Raw genomic sequence first — 25,937 nt, forward strand, 5'->3', positions numbered from 1 at the left:
TAGTTATTTATTTAATTTACTACTACATAAATTACTAAATAAATAATTACATCTCGTTAACGAAAATATTGGATTTATTAATAAAAATTTTAAAAATATAGTACAATCAATAATAATAATAAAAAAAACATTATACACTTAACAAAATTTTGGTGCAAAATGGTATTCATTTGCACCACTTTGGTGCAAATTATGGTGTTGGGTTGGAGAGGAATTTCACCAAATTTTTGGTGCAAAATAGGGAAAATGTTGAAATGGTGGAAGGGTTGAAGATACCCTAACTTCCACTCCTACTTTTCGTAGAAGAGTTTTATCATCTTGGACAAACTTCTTACATAAACTCTTTCTAACTAGAAATGTAATTCCAAAAAATTATTTAAATATGTTCAGATGTAATGTTTTAATTTCAGAATCAAACCGGCTCTAAATATCTGTCTTAATATATTCTTAATCACTGCCGTTCTGGGACATAATGCAAAATGATAAATAGGCGTAACAGCATCAGAAGTTACATAGAAACATGATGCCATATTAGTACCAATACCCTCAACATTATAGCTGCTGCTCAATAAAGTTTGCATATAGCTAATCAAGCAACAAATTTATAATATATATATATATATATATATTACCAGCATGGGTAGCTTATTTCAACAATAAGCAGTGCATTTCTTACAATCAATGGTGCACCCACCGCCACCGCCGCCACCGCCGTATCCCTTGCCGGATCTGTGGTATGAACTGAAACACTTAGCCGGACATATCAGTTTCTTCTTGTAACATGGGCCCTTTTCTTTGCACACCAGAGAGGACCTTATGATGCCACCTTTAGAGTACCCACCATTCGGACCCCCATATCCGGCTCCATACCCACCACCAATTCCATTTCCCCACCCACTTCCAAACCCGGGAATGTTGAACCCGCCTCCGGGTCCAAAGAATCCACCCACCCCACCGTCGTTTCCACTACCTTTCTTGTTATTGTTAAATTTTGGTTTGGATGATCCAGTTCCAGTGGGTTCGGGTTGGGTTGCAAAGGAAAGAGTAGCAGCGATGAGCAAGAAAGCTAAAAGGAAGGTGATTATAGATTTCATGTTGAAATTTGGTCTGAGAATCAGACAAGAGCAAGAGGAAATATTCAAGTAGAGATAGTGGGAAAAGGAGGTGTCAAAGGCCTTTAAGATGGATGGCAGTTGAGGGGCTTGGGATGCATTCATTGCACACGTGCAGAGTCTTTAATGGACATTTGATACACTTGATTCGACTCCACTTGCCTCGACTCAACATTTTAATATATATCTTTTTGTTTTAAATATTGTTCAATAATATCTAATTAAGAAGACTCTTTTTAGCATATAAATTGTCTAAATATAAAATGCTCTCTATTTTAGATAGTTAATTTTTAAAATTAAGCTCCGATAAATACTTAAAGTCGTACTACTTGATTGTAGATATATACTAATAATGCATTGAGAAATATTATATAAAATTATTTATGTTCAATTTAAAAATCCAAATTATTTTATTCCCTTGTGGGCTAAAGGGACCGCAAGCAGATATTTTATTCAATTATGCTGCTGTACACTCAATTTGATAGCCCACTCATGTGATGTAAGAGAGCTGTCAAAAATGATGTCAAAAATAACGTACTTGTAGCATAATTATATCTTTTTATTTTAGAGCATAAAAAGTGAGGTGATAGACCACTCTATTTTATGATGATGATAATGCACCAGTCGGAGTATTTATGATTTGAACGAATTTTACGAAGTGTACGTGTCATGGCGATTTAAAGATGCCTTTAGTGTGATCTACATTAGCAAGTGAAACGCGTGTTATTGATGATGGTGGGCACGTCATTAATTTAAGTAACTATCTTTCCTTAATTTGGAGGATAACACGCAATTGTTCCAATCGAACCACCATCTCCGACTCCAATTTACCCTTTTTGAAGAACATGAGTGATTTTCATGTATTTATTTAATGGTAAAATTAACAGAACGTGACGGAAAGAACAACTGTCACAAGAAAGGTATGAATGAGGGTGTAAATACCAAATTTGAAACGATAGGGACTATTTTAGCAATGAATGCAAAAGATAGGGACTTTTTGCTAATTAGCCATAGAAATACTATGCCTTCGTGATAAGTAGTGACATTTCGCTTTTAGAATAAAGCCAAAATATAAAGCGTTCGTTTTTAATAGAAAAATTTGCACTTTCCATTCTTAATCTTTGAAAAATGTGATAAATCTATCATCAACTTTATTTTAGCATAATCCATTTCGAAATTTTCAATTATATAACAAAACTCATCATTCTTTCCATTTCGACCATTAAATCATAGGTCGTGCTCTCCTCTTCAAGTAAATTAAAATCAAAGAAAACAATATAATAATAATATATAAGGAATGATTATAATTTTTCAAAAAATACTTTAAAAATTAAACATTTCATCATTTCAGACAAACTCACCACTCACCCGACCCCCCACTCAATACACCCCAACCATGGCGGAACATCACCATTACAAAAGCAACTACGCTAGCATTCAACATACCAAATATCCCTTGTAATTTTCTCTCTTACATCCATGTTTTTTCCATAAATTTAATTTCCATTAATTCAAGTATTTTCTATACAATACTTACTCGACATTTTAATTTAATTTATGACATAAAACTATATATTTAAATTTATTTTCTATTCTTAAAGTTTCTCGTAAAATAGAAAACAACATATTCTTTAAATCGTAAAATAGTATAAAATAATAACCTAAACTTAAAATAAACAAGAAATTTCTTTTAAGATACAAAATAATAATAATAATAATAATAATAATAATAATAATAATAATAATAATAATACCATATAGATATTTTTTTTTTCTAAAAAGAATGATTCATCGAACATAACTTATTTATTAAATGATGACAATTAATAATTTCTATTTGTCCATTTAATAATGCTGGAAAAATTTTAAATGAAATTCGACTGGTTTTTCCAACACAATATGAATTTATTAAAGTTTACTTCCTATAATTACAAGTTTTATTTTAAAGAAAATGAAGACGATAAATTTTGCATGCTTCAGAGTAAAATAACATCTTTTAAATGAAAAACATTTAAAACATCACAACCTTCTAAATTTTAAAAAATAATAGTAAAATTAGTAAACAATATGCAAAGTGCCGTATAAATTAATATATAAGATGTGATTTATTATTTTTAATTAAGGTTTTTGCCTGTAAAGCTATTTATAATGACAAATTTGTAAATATTTCTATTTTTTCTTGCAAAATATGTCTCTTTTGTTACCAACGAACAAATACAACATGCTAAATGTAGCCAAATATGGTATGTAAATTGTAGGCAGGGGCGTACTTGTAAATAAATTATTGAATCAGTCAGCACAGCAATATTCCGTGAGAAATCTTTATAACATTCGTTAAAATCATCTTTCATCAGATGAAAAGACTGGCTGTGCTAGATTATCCCGGTTATCTCTTACGACTTTTTCGTCGTCATCATCAAAAGTCCCAAAAAGGCAAACACCCTAATGCTATTGAACCTCATCTGGAACAGAAGCAAAAATGGCCCCAGATGGTACTGATCTAAGAATATGATAAGGCTATGGGTAGGAAATTCTTACAAAGACAAACCGACGGAACAGTCGGACAATGATTTTGCTAACTATGCAGAAATGCTAGGTATGTCATCAGCAGAAGCGGAGTCACAAGGTGGTCTGGATTCAACAGCAGGTGGGGTTGGTGGTTTCTCTACGGTGGGAGGATTTGATGGTCTCTTTGAATGTACTTGATTAACTTTCTCTGATGGAAAATCAAACTGCAATCAAAACAAGATGTAATACGTGAATAATGAATACATATATAAGATACATCCCTAAAATTAGCCTTTTCGCTTTAACTTGTGCAATGAAGCAATTACCATAATCTCCACAGTGCTGAGGCACGATATTATAATTCATTGATTCAAAAAATGCCCATTATATCTTAAACAACAGTGTTTTAATAATATAAAAATTCATAAGGTCATCATACAACCCAAACTTTCAACTGAAAAAGGTGTCGAAGCATGCCAGTGCAACTTCTGAAATGTCAAGCAGAGTCCATAATTTGGAAAAACTAAGAAATTTCCAAGAAGAATTTTCCTTTGAGCAATAGGAAAATAAGGGCCTTAAAGCAACCATCAAACTCGAGTATACCACAATACCAGAGATGACAAGATACAAAATGCAAAAAAGCACAAAATCAAGCACTTGCAGAATTCTCGCATTGCAGATTGCAAATTTCAAAGGACTCGCAGAAGTTATTCTCTCACAAGTTACAACGAAAATCAAGCACAAAATGCAAATATATGGACATTCTAATACAAAGTCAATAGAAGAACACTTGGTTTCCTTTCAAATTCTATTCCTGCTACTTGTTCAAGAAGACAATCTGAACTAATTCTCATTTCCACTTAGTTCATCTGCGACATTTTTTCTTTAACAACCAAACATCTAGTACCATTAAGAAAAGAGGGTCTCATAAGCTTTCTTTTGAATTAGCCTTTTAACAGTTTTTACTTCCAATAAGAAATTTAGCATGTAAATTAGAAAATAAAACCCAAAGCTCAACTGAAAGACATGAACTGACCTTGTAACCACAGCCAGCTACACAAGCACGGAAGCACTCCTGTAAGAGAAATGAGCAAAATTGATTCAAGTGATCATATATTATAATGAAACAGTCGAAGTATGCAATGCTTCTATATCATGCATGGATGGCACTAGAATACCAACCAGATAATGCCCACCACCAAAGAACAAATCTCTTCCTTAATGAAACAATAGATTATATGACACTATCACCCGACAGACCTTAATGTCAATCACAATTTTCCATTCTACTTCAACAGAAATAAAAGTTGAGCATGCCTTTTGTTCTTGACACTCTTCATGTCTCTAACTAATTTCAACCCATCATTATTGGAGATGAACAACTCCTAAACACTATTATTCAGAGTATGTTTGGGAGGACTTTTCCAAAGCCTAAAAGCACTTACTGGACGTCAAAAGCTCTTTTTTCAAAATACTAGCGGTTTGGCTAAAGTCAAAAGGTACTTTTTGACCAAAAAATAGCTTTAAAAAGCTGTATTGGAGCTTCTCAAAAAACTTATATTGAACTTTTACATTTAATGAAGTTTTAAAATTAACAAAACACACATTAACATATCAAAAAACTTTATAACTTCTAACCCAATTAAATAGATATAAAGTTTATACAAAAATACTTTCATAGATATGTTGCCAAACAATCAATTTAATAATTAAAGCACTTTTTTATTCACAACAAACAATCAACAACCTTTTAATATAAGCTTTACTATCAAAAGTTCTACTGCTAAAAGCTCTACTCATGCCAGCAATGCCAAACGGACCCTTAGTCTCTATGGATAACAGGATAACTTACACTAAGCCCTTAAGGCCAATATAATAAAATCAAATGGACCCACACAAGCAGATTTAGAATGAAGATGGTTGGTTCATCCAAATACACCAAGAATCTATCCAAAGCATACCCAATCCATTTCATTCGTGGCCACGACAAAAGACTAAAATAATACATGATTCCACTTAAATTTGCAATACACAGGTGCTACTTTCAGATATAGGCCCTGTTTGGCACCCATTTTTATCAAAATGCATTTTTCTCTCTCTTCTTTTCAACCACACATTCTTTATTAAAATAATATTACACGTAAATCAAAAACTTTTTCTTATTTTTCAACCACACATTTCCCATCAATTCACTATTCAAAAATTCATTTTCACATAAAAATTCCTACCAAACACCCTCATAATTGATTTTTATTTTTTGAGTGAATGTCCAAACAGGTGCTACTTTCAGATATAATTGATTTTTATTTTTTGAGTGGATGTCCCAAAAAAAAAAAAAAATTGATGTATTTAATGGAAAACAGAAATCCACATACCACTTCAAATATCTCATAGACAATTGTATTCAAGATAGAAGCATATAATCACTAAATTGTTAGCAACCATCTGTGCACATAACTGGCCATTATAGAAATGAGATATGAGCAAGCAACTACAACATGAAAGAATTACAGACTAAAGAAAGGGAAAAAAAAACCTCCGAGTAGCTGGCAGCACCAGGAGAACGGTCAATATAAGCACTCCATTGTCGGTCCTTTAGAACTGGGTCTTTATAGCATATCTCATCACACTCTCCTAAACCTGAATATCAAATACCAAATAGACATTTGATCACTTGCTTGGCCTCTGATAAACCAATTTTTGAGTCCAGTAGACAGTCATCAATAATATATATTTGTGACTGCTGACAGACCAACAACATCGGACACAGAAAATTAATACTTACAGTCCTCCCACGTGTCACCATCAGAGTCACACCCCTTTTTGCAGAATACTCTCCCTAGGAGAACCCAGGGAATGATTAGACGGATCTGACCAAATAAGAACATGTGCATTTGGGGAAAAAAATGCTTACGAATCACGAAAACAGAAAAGGAAAAGCCATAAGCCATTGAAATAGGACCAGATGATGTACTATATCGAGCAAACAGTTTGTGTCTGGAATGTGGATAAGACAAATAAATATGCATCCAAAATTTTCTTGTTGATTATTGTACCTCGATCACAGAATTGCAAACAAGTTTCCTCCTAATATTTTAAGAGAAACTCATATAGAGACATCTTTTCTTATCTTCCATTCTTCTTTATTTAAATTCAACTCAAACATCACGCAACCTAGTAATCAAATTTTACATGCTGTTCCCGGCCCATTATAGGACGGCTACAAAATTCAATGTTCGTATTATGTTGATAAAGAACCATGGTATTTAATCAATCCAAGTATACGATCATAACATTCAGGAGATACTTAGTGATATTTTGACATAAATAGAGTAAGACACTGTTCCCTTCTCACAGTAGGGACAAACATTAGATTTATCTTTGATTGATTCCCTATTCATACATCTAAGTCATATCAACAACTACATCCAGGGAAAGAAATTATAAGACAAGCTCACAGAGGATAACATTTGTTTGAAATGACCACGCGTCAGTTGTATAAGATTTTCTTAAAAACTCTGCCCTCGCTCAGCCTCATCTAATTTCTTCACAAAAACAAAAACGGCCTAACAGAAATTAAAGCAATCACTTCTATTTTCTCTCAGAAACGCCCAGATTCAACAATTCATAACGTATTAACTAGACTTTCTATACAAACTCCACGTAATTCGTAACGCGAGTAAATCTAAATAAATAGCTAGTATAATGCAAATGCTTAGCTCAACTTTATGCATATGAAACACATAATTAAATCAATTCATATAAACATAAATACGTGGGCGACGATTAATAATAAGGTAAGGTAATTCAGTAGAAAGAGGGCAAAAAAATTACAAGGAATTTGAATAAGGGCAGCGTATTTGTGAGTGCATTGATTGTTACAGGGCGGTGTCCATTGCCGCGGAATCATTTCTTTTCCTTTTCAATTTCTGTCGGAATTCTTTTACATTTCTCTGTGTGAGAAATTGCAAAATGCCCAAAAATGAATTTTCTGGGGACATACAGGAGAGAGATTCTCGGGGCAAGGGTAGCTTTGTCTTTACACAATGCCTAGTTACGTCGCGGGTCCATTTGGTGGGCCCTCGGATTGGTATGGGGATTGGGCCTACGTAGAGGTAGCCCATCGTGCGAAAAGCCTCCTATGGTCCAGACTGGACCGGCCCGAGGGAAAATGCAAAAAAATTAAGTGAAAATTACACAAAATCATACTTTAAATATTCATCATTCTAAAATCAGGTAGGAAGTTTGATATTTCAAAAATCAGATGAAAATTTATTTTTTAAATATTAATAATATTATCATAAAATTAACCCCCGTTCCAAACCCTAACTACATCCTCTCTATCTTTTTACACAACCCACGCTCTCTCGCCGTCAATCTCTCTACCACCCACCCTTTTTATATTGGCGACGCCTCTATCTCTCTTCTACCTTTTTCTCTCTATCTTCTACCAGTATCCTACCTAATTCCTCTCTATTCCGACCGATCGATCAGTGCTTTCAGTGGTGCCGTGCGAAAGGTGGTGCGCAGAGCGGTGTGAAGACGTCGTCGACTTTCCAATCACCGCAACTACGCTCTTTGCTACCTATAGACAGTTCACATATCTGAGATTATTGCTTTTAGATCGCCAAGCGGCTTCGGGTTTTGTCTCGCTAAAGCAGAAAAAGAGTAAGATGCTTCAAGATTATCCTTGATTCGTGTTTTGCAATTATCTGTGGCGATTTACTAGTAACAGTGTGGTGGGGTGATGTTGTTAGCGATGGTTGTAAGGTGGTGTCGATTGTAGGTATTAGTTCGTTGCCACTGCTCATGAGAGAAAATTTGGTGGTGGTGCTGGTCGCGGCTACGACAGATGCAGATTCAAAATCCACTACAGTATGTGGTGTGGTGGTGTCTGCAAGTGGTTTCTTGCGATTGGCGGTGCTTTGTGGTAGCTGTACAATGATTCTAAATGGTAGCAGTGCTGTTAGCCGTGTTGGTGGTGACTTAATTTGTGACCAACGTGGTGGTGATTTTGGCAGTGATGGTGATGGTGCTGTTGGAGGCAGCGTTGAAGTGGTGGTCGGAAGTGTTGGTGATGGTCATAGATTATTTGGTTGATTGTGACAGTGAATTGGTTAATCTGTGACCAATGAAAAAGATAAATTATGACTAAGAAATAACGTGTGACCTAAAAATTAATAATTTGTGATCTGTGACGTAAAAAAATTTTTATTTATGATCGAAAAATCATGTGACCTGTCAAATTTTTTATTTGTGACATAAAAATAAGTTGTGATCAATAATTTGATAAATTGTGATTAAAAATTAATTCGTGACTAATTAATTTTTTATTTGTGACCGATGAAAAAATTGTGACCTACAAATTTTTTTGAATTGTGATCATAAAATAATTTGTGACATAAAATTTTGATTTGTGACCAAAAAATAATAAGTGACTAATTAAATTGTTAATTTGTGATCAAATTGTATAAATATGTGACTTAAATATATTTAATAAATTAATTAATTAATTAAATCATAAATAAAATTTAATAAAAATCTGATTTTTGAAATTTGAAACTTGTTTTCTTAATTTTGAAATATGTTATACTTAATCTCTTACTTATGAAATTTTCTTAAAAATTAAATACTAAAGTAAAAATTAAGCCCATGTATGTTTCCCATTATTTGGCCATTAAAATATGATCGTTATCCATCACATCAAATCACCATATTTGAATTTCTATCTCTTTTGTGGATTTTGTAACGACTATATTTTTCATTCTCATTCTTACATTAATATGAAACAAACGGGCCTAAATACCACTTATTGGCAAATATTTGTCGATAAAAGTTATGTTACAAGTATATGATTTTTGCAAAGAATTTTTTTTTATAGATATAGGTGTCGACACATCATTCAAAGATGAAAAAAACATAAAACACAAACGGACATGATTTTTCCATTTCAAAATTCTATATGAATTCTACAAGGAAAAAGCCACTTTCACTGAATTTTGGTGACATTTCAATTGATCGACCCTCACATTCTATGTGGGTCCTGCGTAAATTAAAAAATGTCAACCCTCCCGATTCGATCATCCTATATGTCAACCCTTATGTTCGTATAGCTTGGTGCATTCTATAAATTTTGTCGGTACTCAGGGAAAAATCCTTCTCGATAAACACGCTTTTATTTTCTACATTGCGCTCTTGTAAACCTCAAAATACCCAGTCTTTAAGGAGTCGCGTTGCAGTACTATTGCCTACGAAGGATTGCAGTGGAAAAAACTGCCAACTGAAATTCACTCTGCTTCTCTTTCAATGAAACTCTGCCACAGCCTCGTCACCTTGAGTGTATCTCCGCCGTATCGTAGTCTTTCTCGCCATCCCAAATCCCTCTCTTCCGAGTTACCATCTCACCGGGTCAACGTCGCCGAATCACTCCACTCCGAAACCCTCAAAATCCTCGAATGGCCCTCCGTGTGTACCCAGCTCGCCGCATTTACCTCAACCTCAATGGGACTCGCCGCAGCTCAAACAGCCCGAATTCCTCTGGGGAAATGCCCAGACGATAGCAGGCGACTCCTGGCTCAGACCTCTGCCGCTGTGGATATCTCTCAGCCGTTGGATTTCTCGGGAATAGAGGATGTTTCGGCTATTGTTGAAACCTCGGTCGCTGGTGAAATGCTATCGACTCGTGAGCTTTGCTCGGTGCAACGGACACTAAGAGCGATCAGAGCTTTGCTCGAACAGTTGGAGGATATTTCAGCGCAGAATGATTTATCCAAAAGGTATTACTTTATAAACTTCTTTTATCTCTTCATGCAGCATCATTTGGAAATAAAAAAGCTATCTTTACTTATTTTTAAGCTTAACCATACATGCTCTAATTGGTCTTGGAATTCCAATTCAAGAACTAGATAAATCAAAATTCATTAGAGTTGTTTTCAATATGCACACAAGCATGAAAATCTATTAAAGCTACCTGCTAAAATCCAGTGAAGTGATTGTGACTTGCGACAAGAAAAAAGATAAAGGAAGAAAGAAAGAACAGCTAATGTGGTGAACATCAAGGACGGTTCAATTTGGATATACATGAAAATCAGTATTAATGATTTTAAAATACTTATGTTTACAAGTTTCTGGAAGAGTTTTGATTCGCAAACAACGCTTCTCCCATGACCAGTAAAAATTGTCTTAGATTGCTTTAACTCTTGACTGAGCTTAGAATCTATAACCCCCTTTCCTTTATTTGATGGATCTGTAAGTCCAAATAACCATACTTATTTTTATGCAGTTAGCTCAATTGTGGAAGAAAAATGAATCTAATGTATATAATAATTTTCCATTTGAGGCATCTTTTTGATGTATATCATTCTTACCCTAGAAGACAATACAAGAGTGTATTTATACAATATGCAGAATGTCATAGATATAGAACCATGTGCTAGGCAAATGCCAAAAGGAACATTTTTAGCTGCTTTATTTAATTTCTGCAATATTCTCAATGAGAGAGCATACATCATATGAAACTGATGGATTCGTTTAAACAAATTGATAAAAATAAAATGGAGTACACATTCTAGCTTCCCTTATATTTCTCTTGCCTGACATAGAAGCTGCTGCATGAATCCACAAATTTAACGAGCAATAAGCAGCTTCATTGGGTTATGTGCATCTTTTCCATTCAAGCAGGTGCTCTCCTCTGCTTAAAATTCTTCGGAATTGCAATTTTTTGACTGAATTGGAGCGAAAGATAGGCTTCTGTATAGATTGTAACTTTTCAGTGATCCTTGACAGAGCCAGTGAGGAATTGGAAATCATAAGGTTAGAAAGAAAAGGGAACATGGAAAATCTCGAATCAACGCTGAAGCAGGTTTCTGCTCGAATTTTTCAGGCTGGTGGAATTGACCGACCGCTAGTAACCAAGCGTAGATCAAGGATGTGTGTTGCTATTAGAGCTAACCGTAGATCTTTGTTGCCTGGTGGAGTAGTTCTAGATACTAGCAGCTCTGGGGCAACTTACTTTATGGAACCTAGGGAGGCAATTGAGTTGAACAATCAGGAAGTGAGGCTCATGAATTCCGAAAGGTTAGAGGAGCAAGCTATAATGAGTTTACTTACTGCTGAAACTGCCCAGTCTGAGAGACAAATTAAGTATTTATTGGATAGAGTATTGGAAGTAGATCTCGCTTTTGCGAGAGCTGCTCATGCTCGGTGGATGAATGGGGTATGTCCAAATTTTATTGCAGAGGGTTATGAGAATTTAGAAAATAACGCATTATCTGTAGACATTGATGGAATAAAACATCCTTTGCTGCTAGAGTCTTCGCTGAGAAAATTTTCCGATTTTAACAAATCCAGTAGTTCACTGTCTTCAGATCAGGAAAGTGGCATTACAAACTCCAGAATAGTTTCTGGTGCATTTAGTTTTCCAGTGCCTGTTGACATCAAAATTGGACATGAAGTAAAGGTGGTTGTGATTTCCGGACCTAATACAGGAGGCAAAACTGCTTCAATGAAAACTCTTGGATTGGCTTCATTAATGTCGAAAGCCGGCATGTATCTTCCTGCTGAAAACAATCCACGATTCCCATGGTTTGATCTTGTTCTTGCAGATATAGGTGATCATCAGGTAATTGTTCTCTCTCTCTATCTGTTAGATTAGTTACACTTTTAGTTTCTTCTTCCTGTCACAAAATAAATTCTTTTGTTGATGTCGAACTTATAATCAATTGAAGTCTTTAGAACAAAGTCTCTCAACCTTCAGTGGGCATATATCACGGATTAATAAAATCTTGGATGTGGCTTCTGAGAATTCTCTTGTCCTTCTCGATGAAATTGGAAGTGGGACTGATCCTTCAGAAGGTGTGGCTCTTTCAGCCAGCATATTGCAATATCTCAAGGATAGAGTTAAGTTAGCTGTTGTAACAACCCACTATGCAGATTTAACTTGTCTGAAAGAAAAGGATGCTCGGTTTGAGAATGCAGCCATGGAGTTTTCCTTGGAGAGTCTGCAGCCTACCTATAGGATTCTCTGGGGAAGCATGGGTGAATCAAATGCCTTAACTATTGCTGAATCAATTGGTTTTGACAGAAAAATAATTGAACGGGCAAAATCTTGGGTGAAGAAGTTAACACCTGAAAAGATGCCGAAGTTGAATAGTGTTCTATATCAATCACTAGTGGAAGAGAGAGACAGATTAGAAACTCAAGAAAAAAGAGTTGTGTCCCTTCATTCGGACGTAATGAAAATTTATCATGAGGTATTGTTATAAACTTCAATCAAAGATTAAATTTTCATTTTTGTGTTCTGATGACGTATAGTTCTACATACCGATAAATTCTACTAGCTCCCAAAGCAGTTGGGCCAAATGGGCCAAATGTACTGTTTTTTTCTGAGTTCACGAGTTTTTTATCTGCTTCATGTACTTGACAATACAAGATGCTCATTAGTTAAATTCTTTTTCAGTTTCAGCCAGCCTGTTAAGTTGTTGTGCTCTTCTTAAGAATTCTGCCTGCATTTATTATAGCCAAGAATCTATTATTGATCTCACCATTTTCCTCCTCCTCTATGAAAGATCCTCAATGAGGCAGAAGATCTTGATGGACGTGAAGCAGCTCTTAAGGCAAAGGAAACCCAGCAGATTCAACAGGAACTGGAAGTTGTGAAAACTGAGATTGATGCTATAGTTGAAGAATTTGGGAACCAACTAAGAACTACAAGTCGAGACCAATTCAATTCTCTTTTGAAGGTATCGGAGTCTACCATTGCGTCCATTGTTGAAGCTCTTCGGCCTAGCAATGATGTTGAAGTTGAAGGCAGTTTTCATACTCCACAGCTTGGAGAGCAGGTTCTTGTAAAGGGTTTAGGAAGTAAATTGGCTACTGTAGTTGAAGCACCAGCAGATGATAATACAGTCCTTGTCCAATATGGAAAAATCAGAGTCCGTGCAAACACAAGCAGTATAAAAGCTCCTTCTGATGGTAAAGATGCAATGTCTTTGGTCCCACTCTCAAGAAGGAAGGCAAGTGAGCTTCCTAGAATTTAGTTGGCCATTTATCATTCAACGCTAAAAAAATTAGCAATATTAGACTATCTTAAGGGAATTGGGGTAATATGTAGAGTTTATTAAATCTCAGGGGGATATGGTAGTTTAATAAATCCAGGACTAACCTACAAGTTTCTGAAAACATGAGTAATTTATATTTCCCCTATTGACTTACAAATGCATAGAAACCAATGATGGGTATTTTATGATTGCTATTGTAGGGTTGGCGAACTAAGAATCTGAAGAACTTAAGGAGTCTTTCAGAAACTAGAAAAGATGAGGAGATTCCTTTTGGCCCGGCTGTGCAGACATCGAAGAACACGATTGACTTAAGAGGTATGCGAGTCGAGGAAGCTACTCACCATGTCAGCATGGCTATCAATGAAAGAGGGTCTAATTCAGTTCTCTTTATTATACATGGAATGGGCACTGGTGTTTTGAAGGAGCGTGTAATTCAATTATTAAGAGACCATCCTCGTATTGCCAAATTTGAACAGGAAAGTCCAATGAATTATGGTTGTACTATTGCTTATATCAAGTAAATGTGCTTCTGCATCCAGTTGTAACACGAGTTACAATTTTGTTTATGTTCAGATAACTTGAACAATTGTGTAGCATCTTTTTCTCGTGTAATCTATAATGTCAATATTTGTTAATTTTTTGTAGAATTTATTACCATTTGATTTTATGCATACTTCTAATTTTCTGTGGCCAATTCCAACCTACGCAACAAGGCGCTGTTCTTGATGAATTTTGGATCAATGGCTGAATATGAGCAGATTATGATAGCAAGGCCACTCTATTAAGATACTTCATTTTGTAATTTAAGTTGTCTACAGATAATAAAAATCTTAGCTCAATAGGAGTTGTTCTTCAACATGGCAAGACTAGTGTGGGGTTTGGATGTGTCTCCATCTGATGTGGAATGGAGACGAGGCTGCCATGGACCAGCACAGCCTGAGGCGATAGCCACGGTTTAGACAAACAACTCATCTGTGAAATGCTGTCGCCTCACTGCGGTGGACAGCTTGCCATATCACGATGTCTTTTGACATCTGCATGCTGGTAATACCTTTTCTCCATATGATCAATTCGTTGCAACAGTAATGAAGCATAATTCTACGCTCCAAAAAAAGGGAGGAATCTGCATCAAAAGGAAATTGGAAAGATAATAGCGATTGGTTTTCATTCTGTCAGCTGCATGAAAGAATCCAAATCTATCCGTGTTTATTTCTTGAAAAGAGCAAGAACGATTACCATTGCAGTCTCTGGTAGATTATGACAATTTCAATCTTGCAGAACTTTTTCACCCCGTTATCTTGCTTTATTTGGGCAGTAACCTACAGTTCCAGATTTCTGCTTCAAAATATTAGCCTTTTTGAGAAATCCATTAGTAAACCACCGCAAGAACTGTCTCTCCCTCTTGGAGGTAGCTCTGGCTCAAAGAGTACTCGCCAAGAAATTACAGAAATATTCCGTTTATGGAGGTCAGATTCAACATTTTACGACTTTCGAAATGGAAACTTCTTGGTTTTTTCTCATAAAGATCAAAATCCAGTGTATCCAAGGTTATGGATTACATTATTCTACAAGCTTTCTAACAATTGACTTGGAAATGTTTTGAGGTTTTATCGATTGGGCGATCATTAGGTCTATCGTGGTTATGGAAGATATTCTCTGGGTTGTTGGATAATACTTGAATCAAGATGAACCCTGCGAATGCGGAAAAGACTGCCTTCAGAGTTCAGAACTTCGATAGGAAGGGGCCGGGGGCCTTTCCGAGAGGGCATCCTTTGCCAGGAAATCGGACTGTTCTCTCAAACGATATTACGGCCTTTCAAGACAGGCAACGGAAGCCATGATAATCTTCAAGGTTTATAAAATGTTAAGAGATCGAGCACCATATCCTCCTGATCAAGTTATCAAAGAATTTAAGGGAGATTTGCTTTTATTTATTTTTTATTCAAAAGCTTCTTTCTTCCTCCTAGCCAGGGTGAGTTGACTCTTTCACTATTGAACCACCTCGTCTAAACACGTATTGATAAGATTATCTTTGAATTGTTTCATAAATGAATGACAGCAAATTTGAACACGGCATTTGCTACTCTGATCAACATCATCTCATCCAACACTCTTTTTTGTGCTCTATGGTGGTGTTCAATCGTTCCGAGAAAACTTGCACATATTTTCTTGTAGTGCAAGTTCGTAACTTTTTCGTTTATTGTAAACTTTGGCAGGATCGTGATGGAAGTATGCAATTCCACTGTGGAACTGCTGCGGTAGGGTCCTTAGTTTGCTCTGATGATCCCAATAACATCTTAGCTGCTTGTGGAAAATGCTGAACGCCCTTCCCTCCAGATTAGCCCCTTTGTACTATGTAAAAATTAGCAGTGCCAGTGTGTATTCGACTGTCCAAACCTATGGTCCATGGGATAGATAAGAAGATTTAAAACGTACCTACGTAGTTAAATCTAAATTTAGTGAGACAAAGTCGCCAAATTTTGCAGGCTGCATTTGAAACAAGCGGTAGTGAGCTGATTTGTTTTGATCATCCACTTCACAAGGTAAGAGCAACTGCACGAGAGGTTGATGAAGGAAACACTGGGGCTGTCATTTTTCAAGTGGACCTGTTTACGAAACTTTCCAGCATTCCCCGGACTGGTAGTGCAGCAAATGGGACAGACGCCACTGTTGTTGAAGGAGAATAAAAACCCTGGATTTTCTCTCCTCATGTAATAATTTCAACATCTTCAGAGCACAATTTAAATTTCTCAACTCAAATTTCTTTTTCTGTGGATAGGTGGGTTGTTGTATTTAGCTTTGGAATCTTTATCAAGCAGTTTCAAATGAATTAAGTTTGAACCTGTCATTTAATTTTGTCGTTCTTGACACTAGATACCACTCTTAAGTAGAATCACATTTTGGTGAATGTTTTGCATTGTTATCAGTCTTTCAAAGCACAATGTCAACAGTAGAATAAATTTAAAACTCTGGGCCCCTCATCTTTCTCAACTTTTCAGCACTTATTATTTCAGTCAAATAAAAAAAAAAATAGACTTTTATACCATCTCTAAGGATAAATGTTTGCTTTTTCGTCATCTTTGACTGAATGCATTGTTCTAAAGTCTAAACTTTTGACAGAATTTGATGGAACGGCCTTGTTTTTTTCAGAAAAAGTGGTAACTGGAATTTTCTGTCGTTGATCCGGAAAATTCTGCATAACAACAGTATTATCATACATTAAGATTTAAGAACAGTGAAATCATGAAATTCCGGTTGCTGCTTTGTTCTGTCTTGAGAAATCAAATTTATAAAAGAAACGGGAATCATGAAAGAAAGAGGACCCCAACCATAGGCATGTCAAAAACTTAATTAGAATTATCTTAATCAGGGCATGTTGTGGATTAGACTGAACTCGACTTCGTACCTCCCTCCCTCCTATTTCTAACATGGCCTGGGAACTTTGCTTTGGTGACCATGGCTGCTTATGCACTGAGAAAGGCATTCCAATAACTTAACTTCCAGTGTCTTGAAATGAGCAAGCTGCATTTGCAGTTCCAATCTCTCTCTTCTCAGGTTCTTGTTCTCCTCCATTAGCAACCGAGCATTTCCATCCAAGGTTGTTGATTTGTGTTCTTCGGAGGCTTTAAGATATGCAGGAAAGGCGCTTGGCTCACATTTCTTTCGAGTAATCTCCCGAAGCAGATGCCTATACCCTCTCTGGAACTTCTCGTGCTGAAATTCCCATCGTTTTGACGCTGTTTTCTTGAATCCCTAGTTCAGACCTAACCCCGTGTTAAAGATATAAAATCATTTTGATATGCATATGATATAATAGCTTGGACACAGAGTTCCTGATTGGTATAAGTTACACGAAGTATATTATTTGTTTCATTATCTTTAACACACTCTAGATTTTCCCTCTCGCTGCCCTTAGAAGGTCCTAGATGAAAAAGACTCATTCTTCCGGCCAACTTACGCATGCACATATGATACATCAAGAAAAATCGAGATTTAGGAAAGCAAGACTTACATAGGTATTTAGCTGTCGAATGAAGCTCGAAAAGTTATTATGCTTGAAATATCTGGGCAACATAACCTCAGAAAACTCAGCAGTATTCCATACAATAAAACCATTGCCCTCAGAATTCCATGAAACAATCCTTTGCCCATTTGCTATAGCTTCTTCTTCCTCCTCCAAAATATCATACGTTTTGGATAGAAATGGAGGTGGGCACTTACTCCGGGGAGACTGCCCAATTTTCAGGCTCATCCCCCTTTCAAGCATTGAACCTGTTGTGGGAGCCATGCTTGATTAATTTGTACAGAGCACCCCTCAGAGAAAAGCCTAGTTTCATTTCCTTTATTTATATATACTATATTTTCTTAGAAACTACTAGCACATGTCAAAGTTGGCTTGTATCTTTCTTTTATCCACCTTTAAGAGGTCATTCTGGTGCATGCTCTACCTTTTGTCTTGGGCCAAAATATCTTAAGAGGAGAATATTCCAATGGTGTATATTTTCTAAAGCTTTCAAAGTCATGTTTGTTGGGAAATATTGAACGATTTTTTTATTTTTGTATTGTTCGGTACTCTCTAATTTATCATGCTGTTAAGAGTAAATTGAGGGTCAATATTACATGCCAACTAGGTGACAGAGCATAAACAATTAGGATTTGTTCGTTGCTTAATATTAGATAAGATGATATAACTAAATAATTTTTTTTTGTTTTTGTTTTTGTTTTTCTTTTTCGCTTCTATATGTTCGTCTTACCAAATATGTCATTACGATACAGAAAATATTTTTGTTCCTTGGGACACTGCAAACATGCAAGGGCGAGCGACAGAGTTCGACTTGATTTGGAGAGAATATGACGTAACTAATAACGTGCATCCATCAAACTACATGTATATTAAGTTTGATACTCTTCACATAGCATCCATTGAAGTCATTGATTTCTACAATACTCCTATCATATCAATGTCCAAATTTTGACATATAAGGAGGAATGTCAACTAAGATGTAACCTATAATGCACATATAACTTAATTCTAATGTGCATTATTGAGGTCGTATAACGTGATAATGGTTGTTCAAAATATTTGACAAATACTATAAAAGACAATATTCCTGAGCATTCGAATATTGAATAATGTATTTTTAAATGTTTTGAAGGTTTTCATCGCCTCCCTATGAAGACTGTACACATAAATTTTGTTATGAGGAGAGAATTATACTGGAGTTGGTAGCAAACTCTATTTGACTAGAGGCTTAAATTAATCATCAATTTTTTTATTATTGATCGATCACTACCACAAATAATGTATAAATTTGTACAAGCTCCTACAGAAGAAGGTGGCAGAAACTCTAATAAATCTAGGATAGGAGAAGGCACAAAAGAAAACTGCAGAATAGGAAAATCGAAATTCTAAACATATATTACAATCGAAGCCGGCTGAAATCTTTTCAGAGTCATCTCCTGCAATGGGAATGGAACTCCATTTCTGCGAAAAGTATTGGTCGAATGCCATTCTTTTGTTCTTGGAATTTGTGTTAGCTACGAGTCCATGGATTGCTGAGAAGAAAAATATATAACTTGTTGATAAAAATGTAGGGAAATCTTAATACGTTAATAAATTCCAAAGCACGAAAAAATGTTATCTTTTAAGAGATGTTTCTCCCCTATTCAACAAAGTCACAATTGGGGTATGATAGAAAATCTCTCTCAGGATACAATGGAGACGTTTAATTCAAATTGTGACTATTTGATCAAACCAAGAAGACACTCGAAAATAACTGACTGATGCCAAGAGAACAAAGGAAGAATAAATTGTTTAATGTGTTTTGCAAACGAGAATTCGCCCAGAATTTATAGAAATTGAGGCAACCGTTTGAATATGTGTGTCCCTTGAAATCCTTGCATATATCTATTGGAGGTGACTGTTAAAAAAACGAACAGATGCACCTATTCAAAGACTTTTGAAATAAAATTCTCAAGTCGATCCCCGTTGCAGCGGCAAACACTAGTCGGGGCGGCAAATCATTCGCAAAATAGAAATAAATACATGCAAAATGATGAAAAATATCTAACATATCCCCCCTATTTTTCAAAATTTTGATTTAGAAAAGATGAAGCGGCCGCATCACAAAAATTGATTGCCTACGTACCCTTAACGGGATCAAGCCACCGTAGTTCATGCAAACACATACAAAAGGCATCATCGTAGGAAATCGTACATAAATGAAAGTAGCTTTTGACTTTGAACTTTCACTTAGTGTAAACAACTCAAAGTTTTGTCAAGGTGCTATGGTGAACGAATCTTGAACCAAGGACCCTATCATGACTAACCGGAGTCATTACACATACTATTCCGATAAAAAAGAAGTGTATCTTTTATACCAACGCATTAATGGCCTTGCGTATATCCCGAATTTCATGAGTGCTTTAGAGACGGTCTAAATCTCATAGAAAAGGGCCTGACTTTCTCACTCACATAGGTAAGTTCTTTATAAAGTAATTCTGGTAGTTACTTTCTCTCTCAATAGAACTTATTAAGGAATTAAATCCATCCTCAACCATGCAAAATATATATACACTAGAGATTTTATGAATGGGTTTGAACTAATACTCTAGTATCTCGTCTAAATTAGACTTTAACTTGTTTGTACCCTTTGAACTTTGTTTATATTTCAAAACATAAGTAGGGTTCCCATTAAAGCTAACTGAAGTTACATAGACCTCAATCCCATTCCTTTCGATGTTTTCGCAATCATCTCTCTAGCCAATCCTTTTGTCAAAGGATCTGCTAGGTTATTCTTCGACTCTACATATTCAAAGGTGATTACTCCTTGCTTAAGTAATCTTCGAAGAGACTGGTGTCTAATACTGAGATGTCGTTGCTTACCATTGTAAGTCTTGTTTGTTACCAAATACAAAGTAGCTTTACTATCACAATAGATCATCACAGCTGGAGATGGTTTCTCCCACAATGGGATATCTATTAGCAAATTTCTTAGCCATTCAACTTCTTTACTTGCATCAGTCAAAGCAATAAATTCTGCCAACATAGTCGAATCTGAGACGCATGTTTGTTTCTTAGAACACCAAGAAACAGTTGCACCTCCTAAAGTAAAAATCCAACCTGTTGTGGATTTAGAATTCGATTCTATGTTGTTCCAACTTGCATCGCTGTATCCTTCAAGTACAAGGGGAAATCCACGATAATGTAATTCATAATCAATAGTTCCTTTCAAGTATCTTAGGATTCTTGAAACCACATTCCAATGTTCTTTTCCTGGATTGCTAGTGAATCGACACAATATGCCAACTGCATATGCAATATCTGGTCTTTGCAGTGCATAGTATACATAAGACTTCCAATCACACTTGCATATTGTAGTTGGTCATAAGATCTACCAGTATTTTTCATTAACTTAATACTAGGATCTATCGGAGTTGATGCGGGTTTATGACCCATATGACCATATCTTTTAAGGATATTTTCAATATAATGAGATTGATTTAGCAATATGCATCCATCTTTTCTTATTATTTTAATCCCTAAGATCACATTTGCTTCGCCTAAATCCTTCATGTCGAAGTTAGACTCTAGCAATTGTTTGGTCTCCTTAACACTTTCTAAGTTAGGACCAAAAATAAGCATGTCATCTACATACAAGCAAATAAGAGTACATGTACCATTTCTACATGTAGAATAGATATATTTATCTACTTCATTAACCTTGAAACCGTTAGACAACATTACTTTATTGAACTTTTCATGCCATTGCATAGGGGCTTGTTTTAAACCATAAAGGGACTTAACTAGTTTACAAACATTCTTTTCTTGTCCAGGTAAAACAAAACCCTCGGGTTGCTCCATATATACTTCTTCCTCCAAATCACCATTCAGAAAAGCCGTTTTTACATCCATTTGATGGACAGCTAAATTGTGAGTTGAAGCAAGAGATAGCAACACCCAGATGGAAGATATCCTTGCTACGGGAGCGTAAGTATCAAAAAAATCTATGACATGACGTTGTTTAAAACCTTTAGCTACTAATCGAGCCTTATACTTATTTATAGAGCCATCTGCATTTAATTTCCTCTTGAAAATCCATTTACAACCTATTGGTCTAGAACCACGAAGTAAATCAACCAATTTCCATGTTTGATTTGACATAATGGATCTCATTTTATCATTGATTGCTTCTTTCCAAAGTACAGCATCTCGAGAGGAAATAGCTTCTGAATATGTGACAGGATCACTATCATCATTGAGCATTAGCTTAGTCTGATGTGTAATATTATTTACATCACCTTCTAGCAAATAAGTCACAAATTCAGATCCGAAAGATTTTTCTTTCCTTTGTCTCTTAGTCCTTCTAGGTTCTATTTCCGATTGTGGTTCAACAGAAGTATCATCAAGAGATTCTTCATGAATTCTCTTAGAAGAACTAGAAGTAGTATTATTTTTAGTTTGTATAGTTGAAGACTTGTATATATTTTCAAAAAATTCAGCATCAATTGATTCGATAACATCATAGGATTCTAACTTCAGAAACCTATAAGCAGTACTGTTTTTTGCATAACCTATGAATACACATTTATAAGTTTTACTTCCTAATTTAGTGATCTATGGATTTGGTTTTCTCACATATGCGAGACATCCCCACACCTTGAGATGGCTAATATTAGGTTTCCGATTGAACCACAACTCATATGGAGTTTTGTTAATCTTCTTCATAGGAATCCTATTTAGAGTATAACATGCACTTAAGATTGCTTCACCCCACCATTGAGCAGGTAAACCAGAACTAATAAGCATGCAATTCACCATTTCAACTAAAGTCCTGTTTTTCCTTTCTGCTACTCCGTTTGATTCTGGCGAATATGGTGGAGTAAACTCGTGAACTATACCATTAGTTTCACAGAATTTTGCTAATTCTGCTACTTGGTATTCACCTCCTCTATCAGAGCGTAGGACTTTAATTTTTCGGTTTAATTGATTTTCCACTACTGCTTTATAAATAAGAAATTTGCTTAAAACTTCATCTTTACTTTTTAGTTAGTATACATAAGCATATTTCGAAAAATCATCTATAAAGGTCACAAAGTACTTGTTCCCTCCACGTGAAACTTTACTAAGCAGATCAGCCACATCGAAATGTATAAGACCAAATAATTCAGATGTTCGTATAACAGATTTATGTGGTTTACACGTTATTTTACCTTGAACACATATTTCACATTTGTTAACATCATCAAACTTACATTTAGGAATAATTCCTAAATTATGCATGTTCTTAATGGATTTATAATTTATGTGGCCTAATCTAGCATGCCATAAAGGTAAAGAATCAACAGTATAAGCAAAGTTTATTAGATTCATTTTGAATATACCATTACATGAGTAACCTTTTCCGACAAATACATTATTCTTAGATACTATAAGGCTATCAGACTCAATTACAAGCTTAAAACCTGCCTTGTTAAGGCGATCCCCAGAAATCAGGCTCTTGGTCATTTCAGGCACATGGAGAACTTCTGCCAAAGTCAAATTCTTTCCCGAAGTGAATTTCAGTTCAACCGATCCAATTCCAACAACTTTGGTACGAACATTGTTACCCATTTTTACTTCTCTTCCATCGGTGCATTCTTTGTAAGTCTTGAACTGAGATTTGTCATTACTTACATGAATTGTAGCTCCGGTATCCAGCCACCATCCTACTTCAAATCCGACTGAGTTGGCTTCTTCCACCATAGCAACAAGGTTTGGATCATGATTTCCATCAGTCATATTTACTTTATCCTTCTTTGTTTTTTCGTTCTTTGTCTTCTCATCTTTTATTCGATGATGGCATTCACGAGCAATATGACCAGATTTCTTGCAGTAGAAACAATCCCCCTTGAATTTTTTCTTAGAGGTTTCTACATAATCTTCCTTAGAACTGGAGTTTTTACGCTTCTTATTACCCTTATAATTTTCTTGAACCATGTTTGCCTTTTCTGCCGCTTGATCATTATTCTCTCGTTTACGAGAGTCTTCCTCAATACACAAATGATGCATGAGGGATTTCAGGGTATGTTTGGTTTCATCATGTTTGAGTTTCTTTTTATAGCCATTCCATGAACTTGGTAATTTTGCAATAATGGCTCCAACTTGAAATGCATCAGGCAAGACAATTTCAGCATTCTTAAGATTACTAACAATAAGTTGTAATTCATGTACCTGGGTAAAAACAGACTTACTATCCGTCATCTTGAAATCAAAGTAATTACCGATCAAGAATTTTCGGTTGCTTGCTTCTTCAATACGATACTTGTTGTCCAATGCCAGCCACAATTCTTTTGCTGTTCCGATAGTCCTGTGTGCGTTGTAAACAGAATCTGATAGTGTATTCAGAATAAGGCCTCTGCACAGAAAATCATCATCCTTCCGTTTCTTCCGCTGTTCCTGTAATTCCTTCTTGCGTTCATCTGAATCATCTGCTTTTTCTTCTGGAATAGGCGTGAGATCATCACTCAGAATGTAGGACAGTTTGATTGCTGTTAAGAAGAATAAAACATTCTCCTGCCAACGCGTGTAGTTATGTCCATCAAACCGATCAAGACGAATCAAATCTTGATTCATGACTTGAATTGAGGGTGCCACAGATTCATTTACTGTCAGATCTTGAAATGAAGACATCTCTTAAATCTGTTGATAAATACATAGGAAAATCTGAATACGTTAATGAACTCCAAGGCACGAAAAAACGTTATCTTTTAAGAGATGTTTCTCCCCTATTCAACAAAGTCACAACTCGGGTATGATAGAAAATCTCTCTCGGGATACAATGGAGACGTTTGATTCAAATTGTGACTATTTGATCAAACCAAGAAGACATTCAAAAATAACTGATTGATGCCAAGAGAAAGAAGGAAGAATAAATTGTTTAATGTATTTTGCAAACGAGAATTCGCCCAGAATTTATAGAAATTAAGGCAACCGTTTGAATAGGTGTGTCCCTTGAAATCCTTGTATACATCTATTGGAGGTGACTGTTCAAAAAACAAACAGATGCACCTATTCAAAGACTTCTGAAATAAAATTCTCAGGTCGATCCCCGTTGCGCAGTGGCAAACACTAGTCGGGGCGGCAAATCATTCACAAAACAGAAATAAATACATGCAAAATGATGAAAAATATCTAACATAACTTAGTTCTTAATATGACCAATTAGTTTACTGACTTTACTCAATTCGAAAATAAATAAATAAATAAATTGAAATTTTTATGTACATCAGGTCAAGTTTTGCAGGGCTTAAAGAGAGTTTTACCTAGAGGAAAATTTTGACAAAAACATAAAAAGCCCCATCGTGAAAATATATAATTTATGGTTTTGCAAGCTGTAACAAGACGTCAAATATATGTACATTCCTCATTCAAAAGAATCTGCACTGACAAAGATTTCATGTGGCATTTTAATGTAATATAAAATTGTTTGATAAGACACCTTCTTAAGAAGCATAGTAAAGTCCGATTTCATCAATTCAAAAGAGATGTGATACAACAACTAAAGTTGGAGAAAGTAAAATTATGAGTAGCTTCCAAGCAAACTCCAACCCTCCCATCACATCTTGGGAAAACTGCAAGTAACTAAATTTAACTATAGTCAAATGTAGAAATTCAAGTCTATTTATCTTATGGAATAAGCCAATAAGGTATCACACCACCTTTAACCTTGTAGCTAACCATCATCTACTTTACCCTTTGAATAATCCCGAAAGAAGCAAACTTCTAGTATTGGATCAAGAGAGAAAAGGCGGGAAAATATGTATTCTATTTCTGGAAAATGAAAACTGTCTCTACAAAGTGCCTAGCTGACTATATAAATAACAGAATGGCAGCTGGTGCCAGCTGTTAGTACATTGTGTAAAATATCTAATACTCCCCCTCAAGATGGCCGGTGAATGTCAAGGACCACCATCTTGGAAAGTAAAGGAAATAAAGAGGCTACAGGTAATGCTTTTGTGAAGACATTAGCTAGTTGGTGATTAGTGCGGACTGGAAGAAGTTTGAGAAATCCATCTGTAACTTTATCTTGCACCTCACTGGCTGTTGAGGCAAGTGTCCCGTATTTAGCCTCTGTGGATGAACGTGAAATAGTTATCTATTTCTTAGCTTTCCAAGAGATCATAGAGTCACCGAGGAATATGTAAAACCCAGTCATAGATTTTCGAGAGTCCAAACAAGAGCCCCAATCAGCATCTGCAAAGGCTCCAAGTTGTAAAT

General features: G+C 35.5%; 4 protein-coding genes across 8 annotated transcripts; 1 reads left to right on the top strand and 3 right to left on the bottom strand.

Moving 5' to 3' along the window:
• Nucleotides 1-362: 362 nt before the first annotated feature.
• On the bottom strand, nucleotides 363-1,250 carry LOC111368556 (putative glycine-rich cell wall structural protein 1). Its single transcript, XM_022989865.1, has one exon. It carries the CDS (start codon nucleotides 1,215-1,217, stop codon nucleotides 651-653), a length of 567 nt encoding a protein of 188 aa, XP_022845633.1. The 5' UTR covers nucleotides 1,218-1,250; the 3' UTR covers nucleotides 363-650.
• Nucleotides 1,251-3,353: 2,103 nt separating this feature from the next.
• On the bottom strand, nucleotides 3,354-7,607 carry LOC111368557. 2 transcript variants are annotated; one of them, XM_022989867.1, is made up of 5 exons: nucleotides 7,455-7,607; nucleotides 6,406-6,459; nucleotides 6,157-6,260; nucleotides 4,657-4,695; nucleotides 3,354-3,844 (listed from the first exon to the last, which is right to left on the bottom strand). In XM_022989867.1, the coding sequence occupies exons 1-5, from the start codon at nucleotides 7,528-7,530 to the stop codon at nucleotides 3,692-3,694; spliced, it is 426 nt and encodes a 141-aa protein (XP_022845635.1). In that variant the 5' UTR covers nucleotides 7,531-7,607; the 3' UTR covers nucleotides 3,354-3,691. The 2 variants fall into 2 exon arrangements, with proteins under 2 accessions (XP_022845635.1, XP_022845636.1); XM_022989868.1 differs by lacking the exon at nucleotides 6,406-6,459.
• Nucleotides 7,608-9,808: 2,201 nt separating this feature from the next.
• On the top strand, nucleotides 9,809-14,351 carry LOC111368558 (endonuclease MutS2). Of its 3 annotated transcripts, none has more exons than XM_022989869.1 (5): nucleotides 9,820-10,396; nucleotides 11,301-12,240; nucleotides 12,347-12,871; nucleotides 13,187-13,633; nucleotides 13,879-14,351. In XM_022989869.1, exons 1-5 carry the CDS (start codon nucleotides 9,927-9,929, stop codon nucleotides 14,197-14,199), a joined length of 2,703 nt encoding a protein of 900 aa, XP_022845637.1. In that variant the 5' UTR covers nucleotides 9,820-9,926; the 3' UTR covers nucleotides 14,200-14,351. The 3 variants fall into 3 exon arrangements, with proteins under 3 accessions (XP_022845639.1, XP_022845637.1, XP_022845638.1); XM_022989870.1 differs by having other exon boundaries at nucleotides 11,406-12,240; XM_022989871.1 differs by lacking the exon at nucleotides 12,347-12,871 and having other exon boundaries at nucleotides 9,809-10,396.
• Nucleotides 14,352-16,856: 2,505 nt separating this feature from the next.
• Nucleotides 16,857-18,032, bottom strand: LOC111368559 (heat stress transcription factor B-2a-like). 2 transcript variants are annotated; one of them, XM_022989873.1, is made up of 2 exons: nucleotides 17,691-18,032; nucleotides 16,857-17,422 (listed from the first exon to the last, which is right to left on the bottom strand). In XM_022989873.1, exons 1-2 carry the CDS (start codon nucleotides 17,964-17,966, stop codon nucleotides 17,102-17,104), a joined length of 597 nt encoding a protein of 198 aa, XP_022845641.1. In that variant the 5' UTR covers nucleotides 17,967-18,032; the 3' UTR covers nucleotides 16,857-17,101. The 2 variants fall into 2 exon arrangements, with proteins under 2 accessions (XP_022845641.1, XP_022845640.1); XM_022989872.1 differs by having other exon boundaries at nucleotides 16,857-17,431; nucleotides 17,691-18,028.
• Nucleotides 18,033-25,937: the final 7,905 nt, after the last annotated feature.

Source organism: Olea europaea, chromosome 19 (assembly GCF_002742605.1).
Source record: "Olea europaea var. sylvestris chromosome 19, O_europaea_v1, whole genome shotgun sequence".
Taxonomy (NCBI): Eukaryota; Viridiplantae; Streptophyta; class Magnoliopsida; order Lamiales; family Oleaceae; genus Olea; species Olea europaea.